Source organism: Lepisosteus platostomus, chromosome 12 (assembly GCF_059453375.1).
Source record: "Lepisosteus platostomus isolate fLepPlt1 chromosome 12, fLepPlt1.hap1, whole genome shotgun sequence".
NCBI lineage: Eukaryota > Metazoa > Chordata > Actinopteri > Semionotiformes > Lepisosteidae > Lepisosteus > Lepisosteus platostomus.
This window is the reverse complement of record NC_142622.1, coordinates 5,033,127-5,052,151: the sequence shown is the minus strand read 5'-3', so window position 1 is coordinate 5,052,151 and position 19,025 is coordinate 5,033,127. Positions and strand designations below refer to the sequence as shown.

Genomic DNA, 19,025 nt, shown 5'->3' with positions numbered 1-19,025 from the left:
TGTTTACTTCTGAGAACTGCTTTTTTTTTAGTTCAGACTACAAATATTTAATTGGATTGAGGTCTGGAGATTGAGGTGGCCAGTCAAAGAACATTCATTTTGTGTGCAGATAACTACGTCTGTGTCATCCATTTAGACTTTGGTCTGTCATGCTAGAATGTCCAAGCTTAATTGAATATTGTTTATTTATTAGTTTTTGGAATAAAGTTGAATATGAAAGTAGCTTTCATGGCTCTCTCATTGGCCTTATTAAATGACTAACCTCCTGGACTGGCAATCAGCTTGAAATTACTGTACCAATAACCTTTTCATAATTTACCTATCTATACTTTACCTTTACCAGTCATGGCCTCCTAATAATCCCCATCTCTGAACTGGCTTCATCAGTCTGCTCTCCTCCCCACTGAGAGCTGGTGTGTGAGGAGTGTACTGGCGATTATAGCTGCCGTCACATCATCCAGGGGGGGCTGCACACTGGTGGCGATGGAGAGGAGTCCCCATTACCTGTAAGGTGCTTTGAGTGGAGTGTCCAGAAAAGTGCTGTATTATTTTACATCATTTTTATACTGTAATTTAGAGTTTCAGTTATTTCAAAAGTCAACATTTGGTTCATAGCTGACGACATTTCGTGATAGTAATTCTTCAGTTGGTTCATAATAATAGACATTCTCTTCTTAGTGTTTGTTTTTCTTTTCAACTCACCAACTTTTAGCAGATTTTACAGTAATAAATATTGTACCTAAGGGAAATCATTTATCTTCCTTTTGGATCTTTTGATCATTAGACAGCAGTGCACTGATGAGCTGGGCAGAAATTAAGCATTGTTGTGCTTCCTTTTATTTCTGTGAACACTGAGTACGGTTAGACTGACCTGGCACTGCAGATTCCACTAGAGCTTACAGATCCTTCAGATGTGCTGTGTCTAGGAGAGATGTTGGCTGCAAAGTAGGAGGTAGCGTTGGTTTTCATTGTATCAGCACCTGTGAAGCTGACTTGGAGAGTTACGAAGATTTGGGATGATTACAACATACTTTAACATGCTGTGTGTGTGGATATCTTAGCAGAAGGACCTAACATTTCTGCAGAGGTCATCAGTCTTGTTAGTGTTGTTTCCTACTACTTTAAAACAGTTGAGATCAAGGCCCTGTAAATGCACAGTATGACTCTGGGTCTGAGTCTTTGTTAAGAGCTTAGTTTAATATATGAGTTTGACAAGTACTGTGCCACATAATAAAACTAATGGCATTGTCTAGAGTTATTGGAATGTAGTAGTAACCTATTACAATTGAAGCTAAAACAGTGCTAGATCTGTAAAATTATTTGGAAGCACTTGAAATGGGTATCTGCTTTTGTGAAATTTAAGAATTTAATCTGTGTTGTTTTTTATTGTAAAATTGTTTGTTTTACCATGATGAATAAAATTTGTTTTGTGAATGTCGACTTTTCCACAGAGATTACTGCATGAAGCAGCACTCTTTGTTCTGAAATCAGAAATTAAAACCAACTGCGTAAACACGCTTCTGAGACGTGCTGACAGGATTGTTTTAATAGCGAAAGATGGCAGGCTTCATTGTGTTTCTAAAAACTGATCTTTGAATATAAGGAATACTTTAGCACAAAAGCTAAAGTGAGCGCTCTCTACTGGTCCCATTAACACCTTTTCCAGCAGGAACCTTAGCTTTCCCACGAGGTCTCCCATCCAGGCCAAGCTCATACAAGCTTAGCTTCCATGGCTTACCATACAGTATGAGCTGCAGGCTAATATAGCTGGTGGCAAGTGTATAAGCCAGCAGCTATATACAGCTATATAGGGACGGTGCGGTGGCTCTGTGGCTAAGGATCTGCGCCTGTGGCTGGAAGGTTGCCGGTTCGTATCCTGCGGTTGTCAGGGGAATCCTACTCTGTTGGGCCCCTGAGCAAGGGCCTTAGCCCCAACTGCTCCAGGGGCGCCTACAAATGGCTGCCCCTGCGCTCTGACCCCCAGCTTCTCTCCCTCTATGTATGTCTCATGGAGAGCAAGTTGGGGTAGGTGAAAAGACAAATTCCTGATACAAGAAATTGTATATGGCCAATGAAATGATCTTAATAAGGTGGGTTTCTTCACACATGTTTTTCAGTAGACCTAGCTGTGTTTTGTTCAAAATGTGTCTTAAGTTCAGGGAATGACTTTCTGCTTCTTGATTATTGACACAACTTATGTCTTCACAACATCTGATGAACAATGGCTGAAATAGGAAGTGTTCCAGATCCATGAAATAATAAGTAATAAAACAGTTCAGAATGGTTATTCACTCAAGCAGTGAATATGTAAAGGCTTTTGCTCCAGAAAGTTTGAATGGATGTAAAGCAAAACAATGACATCCTGTGGGCACACGGAATCAGTATGACTCATTCAGTCTATACTGAGTGCAGTTTATTCCAAAGAGATTTAACAAGTAACTTACAGAAATAAAGAACAGCTCTGGGATCATCAGTTCTCCAGGGTAAAGTGTGAAGTGACACTATAAAACCTTTCCTGCAGAAGTGTGCTAGTTAAGCAGAAGAGTATATTTGCAGCCTTGTGGAACTTTTGATTTATTTTACAGTATGACCCGAAAACAGCCCTTGATTGTGAGGGCAGACTGAACAATTTCTTCTTGATGACAGTGATGGAGTCAAAAATTGAGTTTCATAGCAGCTGCCTGTAAGAACGAAATGCGCGTTTTCTTTTTGTGACTTGTGTTTTCCAGTCCTGTGCTTGACCCTCTACTACTGGTAGCGTGTTGGCGCTGCCAGCCCATTTTCTTTATGGCTGTTATGGCTGTTGTCTGTTCTCATTTCAACGACTTTATCCGAGAGCTGCAAACACAAGAGAAATAATGAACATTTCTAGGAAATGAGTTTTCAAAGAGGCAAAAACAGAATTAACCTGAGGCCCAAGTCAGCTGCCTGCTGGACGTGTTTCTACCCAGCTGTCAATTTTATGATTTCTTCTGTAGATGGCAACAACACGGCGAGTGCGGAAGAGTCCGTCTTCGATCGCAGCTACGTGAAGAAGAAATTGGAGCACGGGCTGTCTCGTATCTGGCAGGTCTGAACACGCTCGTGCCGTCTGATGGACACAATTCGGGACCGCAGGGGGTTTTGTCAACCGGTTTAAAACTTTTGCTTTTTCAAAGCCAGTGAAACAGCTGTGATAAAAGTATCTGGTGACTAACCCTTCATTTTAACTTTTACAATCCTTCAATAGACAGCGTCTACAAGATCTGGATTTACAACTGGGCACTTGTGAAAATAAAATTGCCGTATGTGACTCAGTGAAAATTACACATCATGGTTGGTACCTATGGTTAGACAAAACATAATATTTGTAATCCAGGTTCCTTTAAATATTTTTTTTAAATCCTAATCTAAACCTAGTTTCCTTGTTTCCGAGTGTTTTTGTTTTCCAGTGCTACAGTATTGAATTCTCTATCTTGTACTGCCTGTTTGACTATAGCTGTGTGTTTACATGTTGGGCTGGGTTTCACCAACATGTTTGTTAATGGTGTTTAAACCTTTTTTTCTAAATTTCACAGGATGTCCAGCTGAAAGTCAAAGCTTACTTACTCGGAACAGATATGTCCAACTTCAAGTACGACGACTTCATCCTTGTACTAGATATTATCAGCAGGTACTGTGTGCTCATTAACACTAATTGCTGCTAGGCTTTATGGAACAAATTGCCTGAAGGTCTTTAGACAGGCATCAGTGAGTTCATTTATTCAAAAACACAAAGGAGTAATAATCAGGACTACATGTCTGTCAATTACCAGGCAATTGAATTTTAACTGTGAGCTGTAGCCCTTTTGCAACTGATTTTTTCGGGTCAGCATTTGAGTTTTGTTTGAGTGTTTTCATGAGGTCTGTTCTAATTAAGGACTCTGAATTAAACTTCTGTTGCGAGCCCTTCTGACGCACATGTGTTGTGAAATAACTCTATGGGGTTAATTAGACACTTGGAACTGTCCTGAAGTTATTATTGTTTTCCATCAACAGACTGATGCAGGTGGGAGAAGAATTTTGTGGGAGCAAGTCGGAGGTTTTGCAAGAGTCCATTAAAAGGCAAAGTGTGAACTACTTCAAGAATTACCACAGGTGAGGTATCTGGTGCTGTTAGTCTATTGCCATTATATTGAGTTGATTTAACCTTCAGTACAACCAGAGCCAGTAATTGAGCACGTTTTGACCTTGCTGTTTCCCCCATTTGACTTTTGGAATCCAGTCAACTTCTGTTAGGAAACGCAATGTGTTGTTCAATCAGCATGCAGTGACAGTTCCCTGGAGAAGACAAATGAAGTTTATTAGAATGAAAACCTTATCTTGAATTAGTCATTGCGCACACAACATATTAAACATGAGTCATTTCAAATTATTGCTTACATGATTAGCAGTGTGTATGTGTTGCCAGTTTTTTTATTAGTTTTTTTTTGTTTAGAAATAGTACAATGTACACACATTTACTCTCGCTTCTCACTGTGAGAGGTGCAGTTTTCACAGCAGGAGCTGCATTATGCAACACAACAACTTCGATGAGTTCTGGAAGTATAGTTTGTAGTCATAACATAGATGTCAGGCTTGAAAGAATAAATGTCTTGGTTCCTCCTATGCTGGAAATAACATTAAATTGAGGAGGGCACAAAACAATGCACTTCTTGAGCAGTGACCCATCATTAAACATTAAAGTTAAACTTGGCAGCTGGTGTTAAAATAGAATGTCAGCTCTGATCCAGGTCTAGATTATTCATATTATGCCAAATGAAGCAAATTTGAAAGTGAAAGAATATTATGGAGAGGAAAGCAGTAGAAATGCAACTAAAGGCCTAATTGGTTAAGGCACGTTTTTTAGAGAGACAGAATGCTTCAATCTGTGCAAGTAGAGCTGTCAGATATGGTGAGCGGTTTATGTTCTACACTTTGAGCCATAACAATGGCAAAGAGTTGTTCCCTCTGAATGGGCAGAGGTCACGGAACTGAGAGATTGGTTATTTAATAGGTTTTAAATTTAACTGTGCCAAAGTAAAAAAAAAAAAAAAAAAAAAAAGGTTCCATGTCCAGCTCATTTGAAATTATAGAATATATTGGTGTGAACTGGAATGGAAGAAGTTTCTACTAGGGCTAGAGTATTTGGTACTGTGTTTTGAAGTGGCTTTTCTGACAGTGCTATGGGTTTTGAGAATAAGAAAATACTGGTTCACTGAAATTTTGAGCCAAAACTGGCAGATTTTTTTTAAGAGAGGGTACTGGGAAGAAGATACCTAAACTACCAGTCCAAAGTCAACAATACGTGCAATACTCAGAAAAAAATCACGTTCCTCCATTTTACTGGTATTGATGATTCATCACAGAACAACAGCAGTTGATTCAGTTTTTCATACAGAACTATTACACTGTATTTATGCAGGACTCCTGATGAGATAAGGGGATCTATACTGCATTTGACAAATGCAACAGCATGTATGCATTGAACTGAACAATCTTTTTTAACTCTGTAACCTTTCAAGAATAATGTGTGATATTTGCACAGGTTTTGTTCCTTTTTAAATTCATTTCCAATATGGATTTTTTTAAATAAATGAAAAGTCAATACCAGGGTTTAAAAAAAAACAGGAAGGGACATGCATTGAAAATACTGATAATACAGTTTTATTCATATTGTGAAATGCAAATTGAGATAGAAAACAACTGCAGTAAAAAGACAAATAGCAGGACTTTCTGTATTGTTCTAAAATGCGGTGTTAAAAATGAGGTAGGAAATAGTGGGGAGTAAAGGGATTGTGTTTTTTAGACCATTAACTTTGGAGGAGTTGTTAAGGTATTGGGATCCATTTCTTTTGGCTGTTCAAAAGATGGTTATTTAGACAATGGTTGAGTATTTTCAGATAAATTACATTAGGAATGGTTTTCATTTTAGTAATGGTATCAAAGCTTCATTAAGGAACGCATTTGTCATTTTTGCTTATACTCTAAAAGCGATGTACTGTAGTTCTTTGGTGAAATTATTTAGGTAGTTGGGAAATAAAACTTGTCATGATTATTGTTCTGAGAAACTCTATTCTATCCTCCTGTTTTCTTTAAGACATTGTTGATTTGATTTGCATCAATTAAGAATATATTTCACCATCTTAAGAATATATTGTGACAAAAAGTGCTTTACTACTTTTTAAGAATTTGTGAAATCTGATTTACTTTGGGGGTTCTTGTAAAGTCAAATGAATCTCTGATTGTATGTTTTGCCTACAACATTTCCTTACATTGCACATTGCAAGTGATGTGTGGAAAAAAATCCTTAAATTTACTTTGTTGTTGTTCAGGCAGCATCTTTGACCAACAGATACTGTTGCTGCCTCACACAAATTAATATTCAAAAACGTTAAGACACCTGTCAACTGCAAATTTCACATCCATTACTTCCACTACGACTTTAGTTTTCATAGCAGTCTAGGTTGTTTTCCAGAGTGCAGGCACAGAGGGTCAGAGTGGTATTTATTGCTGGATGGCCAAATATTCAGACTTGTTTGCCAGCAAATTATTTTCTGTTTTCATTGTCAGCAGTATAAAAAGTTCTCTGCATAAGTCTGTTCATTTTCCATGCATAATTTTCAAATTAGTTTTGAATTTTAAGTTGTGGGGTGATATCCTTAAACCAATTGCCTGTCAGTAACATTAATACTGTAGGCTGTGTAGCCATGCATCTTGCTTCAACACATTTTGACAAAACAGTATTGCGCCCTGCAGGCTTTTTGTTGAAAATGAGTTAGCAGCTCACTGTTTTTAAGTTGGTGAAACCTCTGAATCCAGCAGATGAAATAAATACACTGATACATTAAAAAAGCAATATCTCATGGGAGAACTCTCAAAAGTGTATGTCATGAGGTCACTAATTGCTTAAAGCCCAGTCAAATGTTGACTCCAGTCTTTAATATTTACTCTTTTCCCTTTAGAACCCGGCTTGAGGAGCTGAGAATGTTTTTGGAAAATGAAGTCTGGGAGGTTTGCCCTGTTAAGTCAAACTTCAACATTATACAGCTTCACGTAAGTAGAAATATGATTCGTATTAATCTGGTGCACCACACGTGTGAGGGAACTATTTGTCTCCTGGGACAAGGAAAACCACCTCACTTACACTGCTTGGCATTTAAACTTGACCGTTATAAACGTGGAATTTACATACAAAAGTTAATCTGTCGGGTCTCTGTGAGTTGGTGTCTTTTTCTGTATCTGCTAATTTGAAGAACCCTTCCCTGGCCTTGTCTTCAAAGAGGGCTGTTGTTTTATTGTATTAAGTGATACACTGAGGCTTCAGGGATGATCAAGAAGAAGGGACTCTCACCTGGAACAAGCTTCAGGCTCCATCTTCTCCAGTGTCCTCTCGCTCTTGTAGTCTGGTCTCATTTTCCCTCTTTCCTTCCTCCTTTCTCGGTCTTGATCTGATCTTATATAGTATATTTCTGGACTGTTAATTGGCACGTAATCATTTACCCAGAACTTAATTAACTAAAGTAAAGCAGAAGATTTTTTTGATCTGTGTTTCTTAGACCCAGCACACCTACAGTAAGTAAACATCCCTTGGTTTGAAGCTTCTAGAAGGTGGAAATATAGAACCTATAGTTACAGTAGGTGTTACCCCTTGTGTCTAAATTCTTAGGGACCCCTCCATTGTCACCTATCTCAGCCTGAAACAATATTGAATAAAATAAAACACAAAATTCAGTGGTAGTAAAACAAAAAAAGTCTTTGGAGAAGGGGGAATTATTTTAGAAATATTGGGAACGGGGAAGAAAAGCATTTCGCTTTCACACATTTCTCTTTTTAATTTTTGTCTAAACGCATGGGGAATTCCATTTATGTCTTTGGGAGTTTACAAAATCATTTAACATGTCTAGGTGAAAAAAACTTAATGTCATGTATTAGCCTGAAGGACTTCTAGTCTCACTTCTTTTTCTCCAAGATCTTTTTAAAAGACTGTAGGTATTTTGTACCGATACAGTTGTGTTAGAAATTGGATTTTAACTTCACAAACTGTTTTGTTTCACATAGTCAATACAATTTAAAAGGTCTAAGCAGCAGGAAATACTTATAAGCAAACATTGGATCTTGATTTCCAAAACAAAGCAGTGATCATATTTAAACCATTCAGTCATTTGCTTTACAATTAAAAGCACCTCAGCAAGTTTTAATTATGTTTGTTTTAAAAAAAACTCAAACATTTTATTAATGTGCCTCGACAGTTTAATGTGCACTTAAAATCCAAGTATTTCTCACCAGATATTTATTTCTTTTTTAGTTGTCATTTGTCAGTGAAAAATCCTTAACATCTTACTGTGCCTTAGCCAGAATCACTCAATGCAGGTCTTCTTGCCACATGGTTTATTTACATACGTTTTATATTTATATGTGTACACAGTTCGTAAAAATCAGAATATTTCGTTTTTTTGCCTGTTTATTGAAGGCATAAAAACCAAATATTGCATCTTGTATTTTTGTGTCAATTTAATGCTTCAGCTGTTTACTCATCACTCCTGGAATGAAGCAGTCTATTCTGTTGTTTCTACTAGACATAACTCATTATTTTCTTTCCATCATTTGACTTTTTCCATTGGTTTCTTTGGCATTATAAGATCTGGACACGCTTTTGGTCAAATTCAAACAACAGCATTTTAACATCTTTCAAAATATCCAATGTTTTTTTTTTTGCTCCATACACAATTCATAACTATAATATTTGTATCTGATCCATTCTGAAAGGCTAAAGTGGAAAAATGGTGTCAGAATATTTAGTACGCCTGTTAATTTTTTGTTATTACAGTTATAGATTGCCATGGAGGTGAGTCTACAAACACCTGTATTCCAGATGTGATATATGGGTCACAACTCATAATATGATTCATTTTAGAAAAAAATTATTATTGTAAAAAGTAATTCTTCCTTGCTTGCTTGTCTCGCATGTTGCTCTTAGGAATTCAAATTTCTGGGACAGTCGAGATCTCCTTCAGTGTCGCCCAGCAAACAGGCCAGCACTCCCTGTGCCACAGAGCTGTCCCTGTTTGAACAGTACCACAATGGGGGAAACCCATTTGAGATGCAGATAGACAACAAAGACGATGAAACTGAAGATGTCCTGGCTTCTAATGGGGTATGGCAAGCTCTACTTGTATATGTTGCTGGCTGGAAAGTGGGCTTTCGTGTTTGTACAGGAAGGCCTTTCAAGTCATGGCAGTGCATCTGCTACATGTGACTGTCTGGAATTATTCATGGAACAAAGCGTGTTATATTTCACTGCACATCATTCATGTGCAGTAAAAGGTTCATCAGCTTTTTATAAGCTTTAGGGAAAATCATGTCTCAGAGTCGATCCACTTTTTCGTATTGAGGAAACAAGGAAGTGTTGAGTGTGTTCTTTATGACACGTTTTCCTTAGTAAAGTAACTGGTTCATTGGTGGGTCAACAGGGACACTACACTGGAAATGCAGAAACAGTTCGAGGTTCAATATTACGTTCTACTGTACATTAATACATACCTGCCTGTGAAAGCTTCATTTTCAAAATCATTTTGCACACATTAGTTTTTAAAAGCTTTGTTACTCATTGAGCAGAAAGTTATTTTTGGTGTTATTCAGCTGGTCAGTAGGGTTAAACAAATATCAATTTTTTGTGTTCCCCCAGCACACACCATTAGTCATGCAGTGAATTATTGAGCACATGCAATTGTAAATACGAGATTAAATTAAGTCAGACCCTATGATTTACAGAAGTGAAATTGTTTATTATCACCACAACTATTAGTTTAGTGTCATAACATTTCTTTTACCAAATGGTTAGCTGGAGTTAATATGCAGATTTTCTTATGCTTGAATTTAAAATTAATTGTTGTAATGTAAGCATAGAATAATTAATGATTCATTTTCCCCTAAAAAAATGTTAATAGATTACCATTGCAAAATGGTAGGAGACTATGTATACAGTATATAGAAATATAAACCATACTAAAAATGCCATACACTGCCTGTATTAAGCTCTGATAATTTTTACATTTATAAGGTCTAAGAATTCAATTTTTAATTTACATTTGTATTTCAAATTCCTTTTTGGTATACCTGTCAGAGTTTTACTTCTTTCATGTGATGTGTTTATAATAACAACGTAGATTTCACGAAGGATGTTGTTTTATTTAGAGCTGGCATTTGCTTGTAACCCAGCCTCATATCTGTAAATAACTTTCTTCTCTACACAAATACTGTTCAATAAGCTGTCATATACTGTTTGAGGGTGAAGCATTTCTCTCAGGGAGCAACGGTCAAGCCAGTTTGTTATTCAGCACTTCCTGAATATATGGATCTTTTTCTGAAGTGCAGACTGTTACCCGGTAATGAAAGGAATTGTTTGGATTCATTAAACTTGAAAGAAAGACCATAGCAGGTTACTTGTCCTTTTAAGACAGACGTCAGTAGTAGACCTGAGGCTTATTTTAATGACTGTGTCCCCAGTATGAATCTGATGAACTGGAGAAGGGTGTCTGCCAGGATTACGACAGTGACAGTGATGTGCCTGAAGAGCTCAAGAGGGACTATGTGGATGAGCAGACAGGAGACATTCCTGTGAAAAGGTACAAATAAGTTCACTCTGCTGTTTTTTTTTTAGTGTGTGTTCTCTGTGGGATCAAAACGGAAAAATAAATCTTTCTGTCTTATTTTTTTGACTGTAGCTCTCTGTAGAATCTCCTTCATTAGTTTTAGATTAGAAGAGCACTCATCCCTAAACACTCACTGGCAGTCAAAATTGTAAGGGCTCTTGGGCATTCTTACTGAAATACAGCTATGGAAGCTGGCAGATGTGTTTCATTTAAACAAAACTTCATTGAACTTTACTCAAATAAATGTAGCCAAGGGCATGTTTTTCTATTATTTTATGTCATACACGAAAATGCCACTCTTGGTAGACAGTCATAACTGGGCACACACATTTAGCAGTTTTAGCAACATATCTGTTGCTGACCATTCAGTCAAAATTGTCTCTTGGAGCATTGTTCTGCTTATTTACTATCCCCTGTGCAATTTACTATCCCCTGTGCAATTTAATATCCCCTGTGCTATCAGGATATTTATGCAGCAATTTATTAAGGTCACGTTCAGGGTACTGGAAAAGTCAGAGTGTTAGTTTGAGCACCTTAGCCACTGTGTCACCGTCATGCTGATTCTACAAGATCAAGTTCATAGGAGGGGGAGAAATATAGAAACAACATAATGTATCTGATTAATCTGTATTCATTTCCTCACATCTTTCTGAAACTTTGAGCTGATCAATAGTAATATTCAGAGTTATTAGTGAGGTGTTCGTTCCAATTTACAAAACAACGTGCTCTGCATGTCTACTACTATTTATACAAAAGGAAAAAAAAAAACACACAATATATACAATCCAGATGAAATCCACTGAAAAATAATAGTTTAACTTTTTTGCCTGCAAAAGAAAGAAGAGAAGGGGGGCTTCAAAACTGTTCCTGTGTACAGGGTTTAATTGAAAGAAATAAATGCAGTATCTCAGAAACTTAAGATGGAAGATTTCTCAGGCTTGCAAGTTACCTATTATGGCACTGTTATATACTTCAGTGCAATAGACATCGTGCTGTTGTGTGAAATTAATTTAAAACATTTCCATTGTAAATCCGGAAGGGAGTAACGTTCTGTAACTGTGGGTCTAAATGTCTTTGACCACACTGCTGCATCATTGCTTTGTCCAATGACACAAAACACTCTTGCCTTCTCAAGCTTTTGAATTTCTTTTACATCCCTTTTATTTCACAAACTCGATGGCATGAATATCTTTAGGTTTTTTCGTCTAATCATCTTGTAATAGGTTTACAACTGACTGGGTTTTTGTATTCTTGATTCTTTCTATGGGTCATTTTTCTGACTGATGTGTGCTTAAAAATTGAAAAACTTAAAGAAGTGAAAGGCTTGGTAATAATGAAAGAGTTGAATTGAACTTTGCTAATGCTCATGGTTTTTTGCCCTGTGCCTTTGACTGTTAAACCAGCTCATGGATTGTCTGCCAGTGAGGTGTCACTGGCCTTGTCTTTGCCCTACTCTAATTATGTTTCTGCTCTTATAATTAGTATGTCTCGAGATACCCTAAAGAGCAGGAAGAAGTCAGACTACAGCCTTAATAAGGTGAATGTACCCATCTTGACGAACACTACCTTGAATGTAATCAGGCTTGTTGGTGAGTAACAGAGTTCTGAAATTCAAGGAAAAGGTGCCGAAAGTGACTTAGCATCAGACACAAGGTCTTTATCAATCAATTAACAAAATAATTGTATTTTTTTTTTAAATGAGAATTAATTTTCATGACATCCTGCTTTAAATACTTTTGTTCGGGTACAGTAAATGATTTAGGTTAAACACAAGTGGGAATGAAATTCCAAGTGTAATTTAAATTTTCCCCCTTGATATTGCTTTTGAGTCGAGATTAATTTATGTTTTTGTAAAGACATATTCAAAAAGACACCGGCCTCATCCTAGAGGACTAAAAGTCAGTGGAATAAACCGAATATTTAAAGTGCATCACTTCCGATATTCTGAATTTACAGTTATTGCTTCCTCTTTAATATGTCAGTAAAATTGTACACCAGGGTGTTATTCATTGTCTATTTATGATGCATTCTTTCAAAAGACAGGGTCATTTCCATTTTGAAAAGTTTAATACCTTTTATGTTAATCAATGACATTTTTCACTCTTCTTTTAATGTAGTTCTTTTATATTTGTCACTATTATCTAGGAAGTGATGTAACACTATACGCATGATACAGTGTATTCTGCCAATATGAATTTGGGTCGTAGATGTCAAGCATGCTGCATCTTACAGCCGTTGACAACAGTGTGATGAATGGGACATGCATGCTTTTCAGCATAGTTCTTACCCCATGATATTTACTTCTTTTATTAAGATTAATATAATTAATATAGGTGGTCATGCATTACCCGTTTCAAATTTATTTGTAATTCTTCATAGCTTAAAAACTTTTATAAGTATTTTTTCTTTTTCTTTAAGACAAGATCACACCTTTTTGCTTAATGTATAATCTTTTGCATTTCCCAAGTAAAGGGAGATATACTGTATAGTGATTATCTCCATAATACACCCTAGTCTGGCTGGTAGAATAATGCATGTGAACTACAACTACAATGTGTTTAGAAATTACACTATATACAGTATCTTGCAAAAGTGTAAACTGTGCTCACAGAAACTTCAGTATTTTGGTGCCTTTCTCCTGATGTGCTTGGAAAGTCTGAATTGTCTGAAATTTTCTGAAATGTGTCATGACTGCCAGCTTTAAAGCCTCAGAATGTGAAAATGTGACTGAATAATATTGGAAGGGACTGTGTGAAAAGTGTATTTGTCATGATTTGACTGAATTCTATTGAATTGCAATCTGTTCTCATTTTGATCGTTTTGCACAATACTATGCATGTTCGGTAAAGATGGAGATCATTTGGGCAAGACCTTTTGTATATTGTTTCAGAAATACTGTACATTCTGCAGTTTCTCCAATTAGAACTAAAGACTAAAATATTAGTCATTTTTATTAGCTTTTTATTGGAGATGGTACATAACCCCAAATTAAGCTTGCCAAGATAGTCACTTGACCCAGGGGTTTCAACTAATGTAGACTTTCTCATATCAGTTTGGACAAATCACATACAGTTATGAGAACGAACAGTCTGAAAGAGAGATGTTCCTCTTTTTAAAAATGGTATTAGTGAGTGAATACAGACACGATTTCTGCTTTATTTTTGTTTTAGAGCATGGCGTCTGTAGTGTTAGAAAGACAAAACTGTTTAAAACATATTTGAATGAATTCCTTTAAAATGTTAAATATATCTTTTCCATGTTTGAGGAACTCAGATTCATCCTAGAAGGTGAATTAAGTCTGTGTGGACTGCTGAATTTGTTGATTTGAATGTCTCATTTAGTTTATATAGCATTACCTACAGATCAGGATGCCTGCTAATTGTAATGCCCCTGTCTCTTAGTTACAAAATCAGGTAGTTTCATTTTGCAATTCATTATTTAATTGCATAAAAATAAAGGTTGCATCTTGCACCTGCGGTGCAGTAAATCGTTAGTTTGTGACCAAGATCATAAATGTTAATACTGAAGATCATCGCATCACTTTCAATCACCTCTTATTCAAATCAGGGTCATGGTGAAAAGCATGAGGTGCAAGACGGGATACCCCTGGACAAGATGCTGGTCCATTGCGGAGCGCACACAGACATGCACACACACTCACACCAGGGCCAGTTTTGCAGACGTCAATTAACCTACTAGTATGTGGGAGGAAACCGGAGCACCTGGAGGAAACCCATGCAAACACATGGAGAACATACAGACTCCACACAGAAGCACCTCAGGTCCAGAATTGAACCCAGGGCCTCAAGATACAACATTATTGCTTTTGAAATATAATGTTGAAATATTATTTCTCAAAACAAAAACAACTTTTTGTTCTGATGCTGCAATGCAAAGGTTTTGTGTTTATCAAGAAATATTTTTACAGTGGACTGTGCCTCAGTAGAAGTGATGTACAGTATATTGGTCACACACAGAGCATTTGAGCTTAGGCACATTGCCAGAAGACATTTGTGCATGGGAGAAATTTTATACTACAATTTTAGGATTTAATTACAGTGACAACAAGTTGATATGTTGACCAAGTACTGTACAGTAGGTAATGATATTTTACATAATATCTTAGAGTTTAGTTGAGGCCCTTAAAAACATAAGAACACTAGACTGTAACGATTACTAATGAGAGGAGGCCATGTGACTCATCTAGGACATTTAGTTGCTTAGTAGCGTATTGATCTAAGGTTCTCAGGAAATCGATTTAAACGTGGCTAGGCTGTCGGTTTAAGACACCTATTCACCTATCACCGTCTGTGTAAAATTACACTGTAATATATTACACTATTTGTTATATATTTAACCAAATGAATTAGTAAGTAGCACTGTTTCAAGTGAAGTGCACAAAAACGTTTTTGTAGTTCCACCAAAGTGTCGGACTGACTGTGTGCACCAGATTAAAAGAATGGTGACTATTTGAGTTAAGCGTGCATAAACAAATTTTTTTCCATACTTTTATAAGGTTAGATTTGCATTTTACCCCTCTTTACACAAAATAAACCTAACACATCTGATTAAATTGCGCTGCAGACTTGCAGACTGGAGCTCAAAAAATCCTTTGATTCAGCAAAGTATAACCTGGATTGATTTCCCACTCATCAATCTTAATAAGATGTGCAGAAGTTAATTTCATTTTCCACTGCACATCCTGGTTTGTATTACATTCCACTCAATTTGGTTATCCACTACACAATGCATACGCTATAAATATCTTATGATCATTGGCATAAATACTTTTCCTAAGAGTATTTTCAAATAATTCAAAAAGAAACTTTATATATACTTTGCCAGAAAGTAAATTAGCCACTTAATTCTACCACTATAAGCAAAATTTAAAGTGTTTTAAATGCTTTATGTACTGTATTTAAACAGGTTGTGAGTTTCGTCATTTTCAGCAAGTATTATTTTCCTTCTTAAGGTTTGCGACTGGTGCATAAAAACCGCTTTAGAAAAAAGAATATTAAATTATTAGGCACACAATGAGTTCTACACCTTTAAAGCATAAAACATAAAGAAATAAATAGATAATATGAAAATAATGAAAAGGTTGCCTAAATCTCCAAATTCTTTGCTGTGGCAAACCTTAATTAATCTCCAGTCACTTCTTAGATCTCTCTCTCTGAACTGCACTGTCAGGCAAGGAGCTAACTGGTTAAGGTTAGGGATGCCGCTGTGAGGACATAAGGTGCCTTTTCAAGTTACAGACTTCGCTTGTTCAGATGGGAGACAATTTCAATGGGTCAACAATATCCCAGTCAGTCCAAAAACTGGTTTGATTGGAACTTAGAAGGAAAAAAGCCTCAAAACCAGCAAGGGGATGACAACAAATCAACTTATTGATACTGCAGACGTGGTAAAAGGGTTTTTGATCAGACAAGACAACATTTTGGTTTAAATGCGGAGTTACATCTGAAACAAACCTAACCTAGCGATCACACAGTCAGCACCATCCCTACTGTCAAGCGTGCTGGTGGCAGCATTATGTTATAGCTCTGCTTCTCATCAGCAGGGACTCGGAGTCTTGTCAAGACTATTGGGAGCATAGATGGAGCAAAATACAGGAAACATTTGGAAAATCCTGCTTTAGATCTTAAACAGGGAAAACTTTTTTCACCTTTCGACATGGCAGGGACCCAAACCGCAGGGTCAAACCTACACTGAAGTAACTTAAGGATAAGAAAGGGAATGACCTCGAGTCTTTAGAGACTTAGGGATCGAATTGCTTTTTGCAGTTGAATGTGCATTTAAAACTGAGAACCAGAGTCACTTTGTCTGCAAAGGGTGGTGGGAGTGTGGAACAAGCTCCTCAGCCATGTTGGCTAGATGGGAGAAATGGTCTCTTGTTTGTAACCTTTCTTATGTTCTAATCCTTTTCAAGAAGTCACTCTTCACAAGGTGATCTCTCTGTTCTTATATTTTCTTCTGCAGGGAAGTACATGCAGATGATGAACATCCTGAAGCCCATAGCCTTTGATGTAATCCACTGCATGTCTCAGTTATTTGACTATTATTTGTATGCAGTCTACACATTTTTTGGCCGTAACGATATGGTAAGTGAAATTCTTCAATCCTTGAGTTTGACAAATACACGATTAGCATTTTATAATCAAGCTGACATTTTAAATGCTTTTCTAAACTTCATACCACACTGTGGTACAGTACTGTATGTATGTCCTGTATAAGTGTGTGCATGAATACATAGTTTACTTATATAACTATCTCAAAACCAGCACATTTCAGGCAGAGGCAGCTCTGTGGTTTATGCTGGGTTGTAAGTGGGTTTCGGCAATAGATTGTAGACCCTGCAGTGCAATTAGTTAGTGGGCATGTAATTTTACTGACATGTTTCCAAAATTCCTAAGGGACATAAAGTGCAAAATCACCAAGAAATATTAAAAAAACCTTCTCTCTACAAGCAAGTTTATAATAGACCGTAGAGAGCCAGTAATGAACTATGTCAAATTGATTCCAGTGCTAAAGAAACTATAATATAATTGCTTGAAGCTGTGCTCATTATCCCACAGTGGAAGGATCAGTGATGAGACAGCTTTGTTGTGTTTGTCGGTTTGACTGACTTTAGCACTTCAGTAGCTTAACAGGAACTGTCTGAAAAGTATTGGTTAGGCACACTATATTTGAATGTAATCCAATAAAGTGTATAATTTTAATGCTTCGTTTCAAGTGTTTTTTTTTTATGTGGGCTTGTATGTGCAATTGTATGAGCCTTGAAATTAGCCAGTGAAATTAGCCTTTGTTATACAACTAAATGTGTTAATTTAGGAACACTTTATTTCTTTATAAGTTTAAACCTTAAAGACTTATGCTTCCTTGAAGAATAAGCCCTCAGTTTCCCCTGGAGGAAAAACATCATAAAATTGTGAGGTTATATGAAACTAATTTGCTTAAGAAACTGCTTATAGAAAAATATAGTTTATACTGTATAATGCTATGATAATATCATTACTTTTATACTGAAGCTACACCAGTGTGTAAGGTATACAAACTGCAGAATGAAGAAGTAACTTTCTGGATCTGTTTCAGTAAAGTCTGGACAATGAAATAGATTCCCTGTGTTTACCACTGGGAAAATACTTAACCTAACCCAAGAGACAATTAAGAACAAATTAAGCTTTAGTTGTCATAAGTAATGGATGTTCTTACTTGAAACAGACAAGTCAACAATGCAGTGAATTAGCAGACGTTTTGTTTTTATTGTCCCCAAGATGATCATTTACGTCTACCATACTTAGAGAGATTGATTTTGTTTGCTAAATGTGCATGGCAGATCTTTTCTCCGTCTTTTTCAGCTTAGTAAATTTGCAAATAACCTTCAAGGAATTTTTGCAAAGCCCCTCATTTCCTGGCTCATCTCTTATTGCCTATGTCTTACCAGAATGTGAAAAAGAAGGGTAGGGAGGCTGTGCATGGAGACTGGACTTTTTTGATAAATGTGTATTTGTATAGTCTAGGTATGCAGGGTATTTCTGCTCGCCGTACAAAGTGTTTGATTTTTCAGGATACTGATTTTGTAGTCTTTTTTCTCTGTTCCTTTCCCTGCTCCTTTTTTGTTTTTCTTTTGTGTTTCAAAGCAAATACCTAGTCCGTCTGTGTCTGTTCCTGGCAAAGAGCAGAGCATTGCTAAGCAGGCACCGGTCTGCTGGGTAAGACACTGGGGTTTGCCCTCTTAGTCTTAGCTAGAGGAGGAGTGGTAACTTGTCAGATACTGTTTGCTGTGTATATTCATGCTGAGGTTTCCTTAGCCTAGCGTTCCATCCTTTTATTATCCTTTTATCCTTTTTCTTGCCTGCTTTAGCCCTCCTGTAGTATTTCCAGCTCATTTAGAAGAAGTGAGGTGTGAAACGTATTTCCATTTGTCTATAGAACCAGCTCTTTTTTTCTGTAGGATCCTTGTGATAGGTTTGGAGATGAGTAATATCTAAAGTATCTCTGTGTGTAAAAGAAACAGATTTTTTATATTATATTATTTGAAAAAAAAGTGTTTTTCAACCATGAAAATGCTTAATTTTTACTTAACCTCAGTCTAAACTCAGGTTGCGCTTTAACAGCGGTTGCTACTCTATACTCTATTTGTTTTACTGGGATATGTTACATTTATTCTTACAGATATATACACATACTTATAAGAAATGAGTTGGTAAGCAGCCATTGATGTATGTACCGTATAGTTGCCTAAAACTGTTTGATATTTTGCGTACATACAGTACAGTAGTTTTGAAACAATCTTTCAAGTTTACCAAATGTACTATTTCTGAAAAGAATTACAGGGCAGGATTCATCTACAGTACATGTCTGACAATT

General features: G+C 36.6%; 1 protein-coding gene across 2 annotated transcripts in view; it reads left to right on the top strand.

Moving 5' to 3' along the window:
• The window catches only part of vps50 (VPS50 EARP/GARPII complex subunit), a 131,481-nt gene that overhangs the window by 77,605 nt on the left and 34,851 nt on the right, over positions 1 to 19,025 (top strand). The window contains exons 14-22 of one of the 2 annotated variants that reach the window (XM_088600541.1): positions 2,979 to 3,070; positions 3,558 to 3,652; positions 4,018 to 4,116; positions 6,963 to 7,053; positions 8,978 to 9,154; positions 10,507 to 10,625; positions 12,135 to 12,241; positions 16,635 to 16,756; positions 18,296 to 18,367. In XM_088600541.1, coding sequence (XP_088456667.1) covers positions 2,979 to 3,070; positions 3,558 to 3,652; positions 4,018 to 4,116; positions 6,963 to 7,053; positions 8,978 to 9,154; positions 10,507 to 10,625; positions 12,135 to 12,241; positions 16,635 to 16,756; positions 18,296 to 18,367 — 974 coding nt within the window. The remainder of the gene's footprint in view (positions 1 to 2,978; positions 3,071 to 3,557; positions 3,653 to 4,017; positions 4,117 to 6,962; positions 7,054 to 8,977; positions 9,155 to 10,506; positions 10,626 to 12,134; positions 12,242 to 16,634; positions 16,757 to 18,295; positions 18,368 to 19,025) is intronic. The other variant, XM_088600540.1, reaches the window with a different exon arrangement.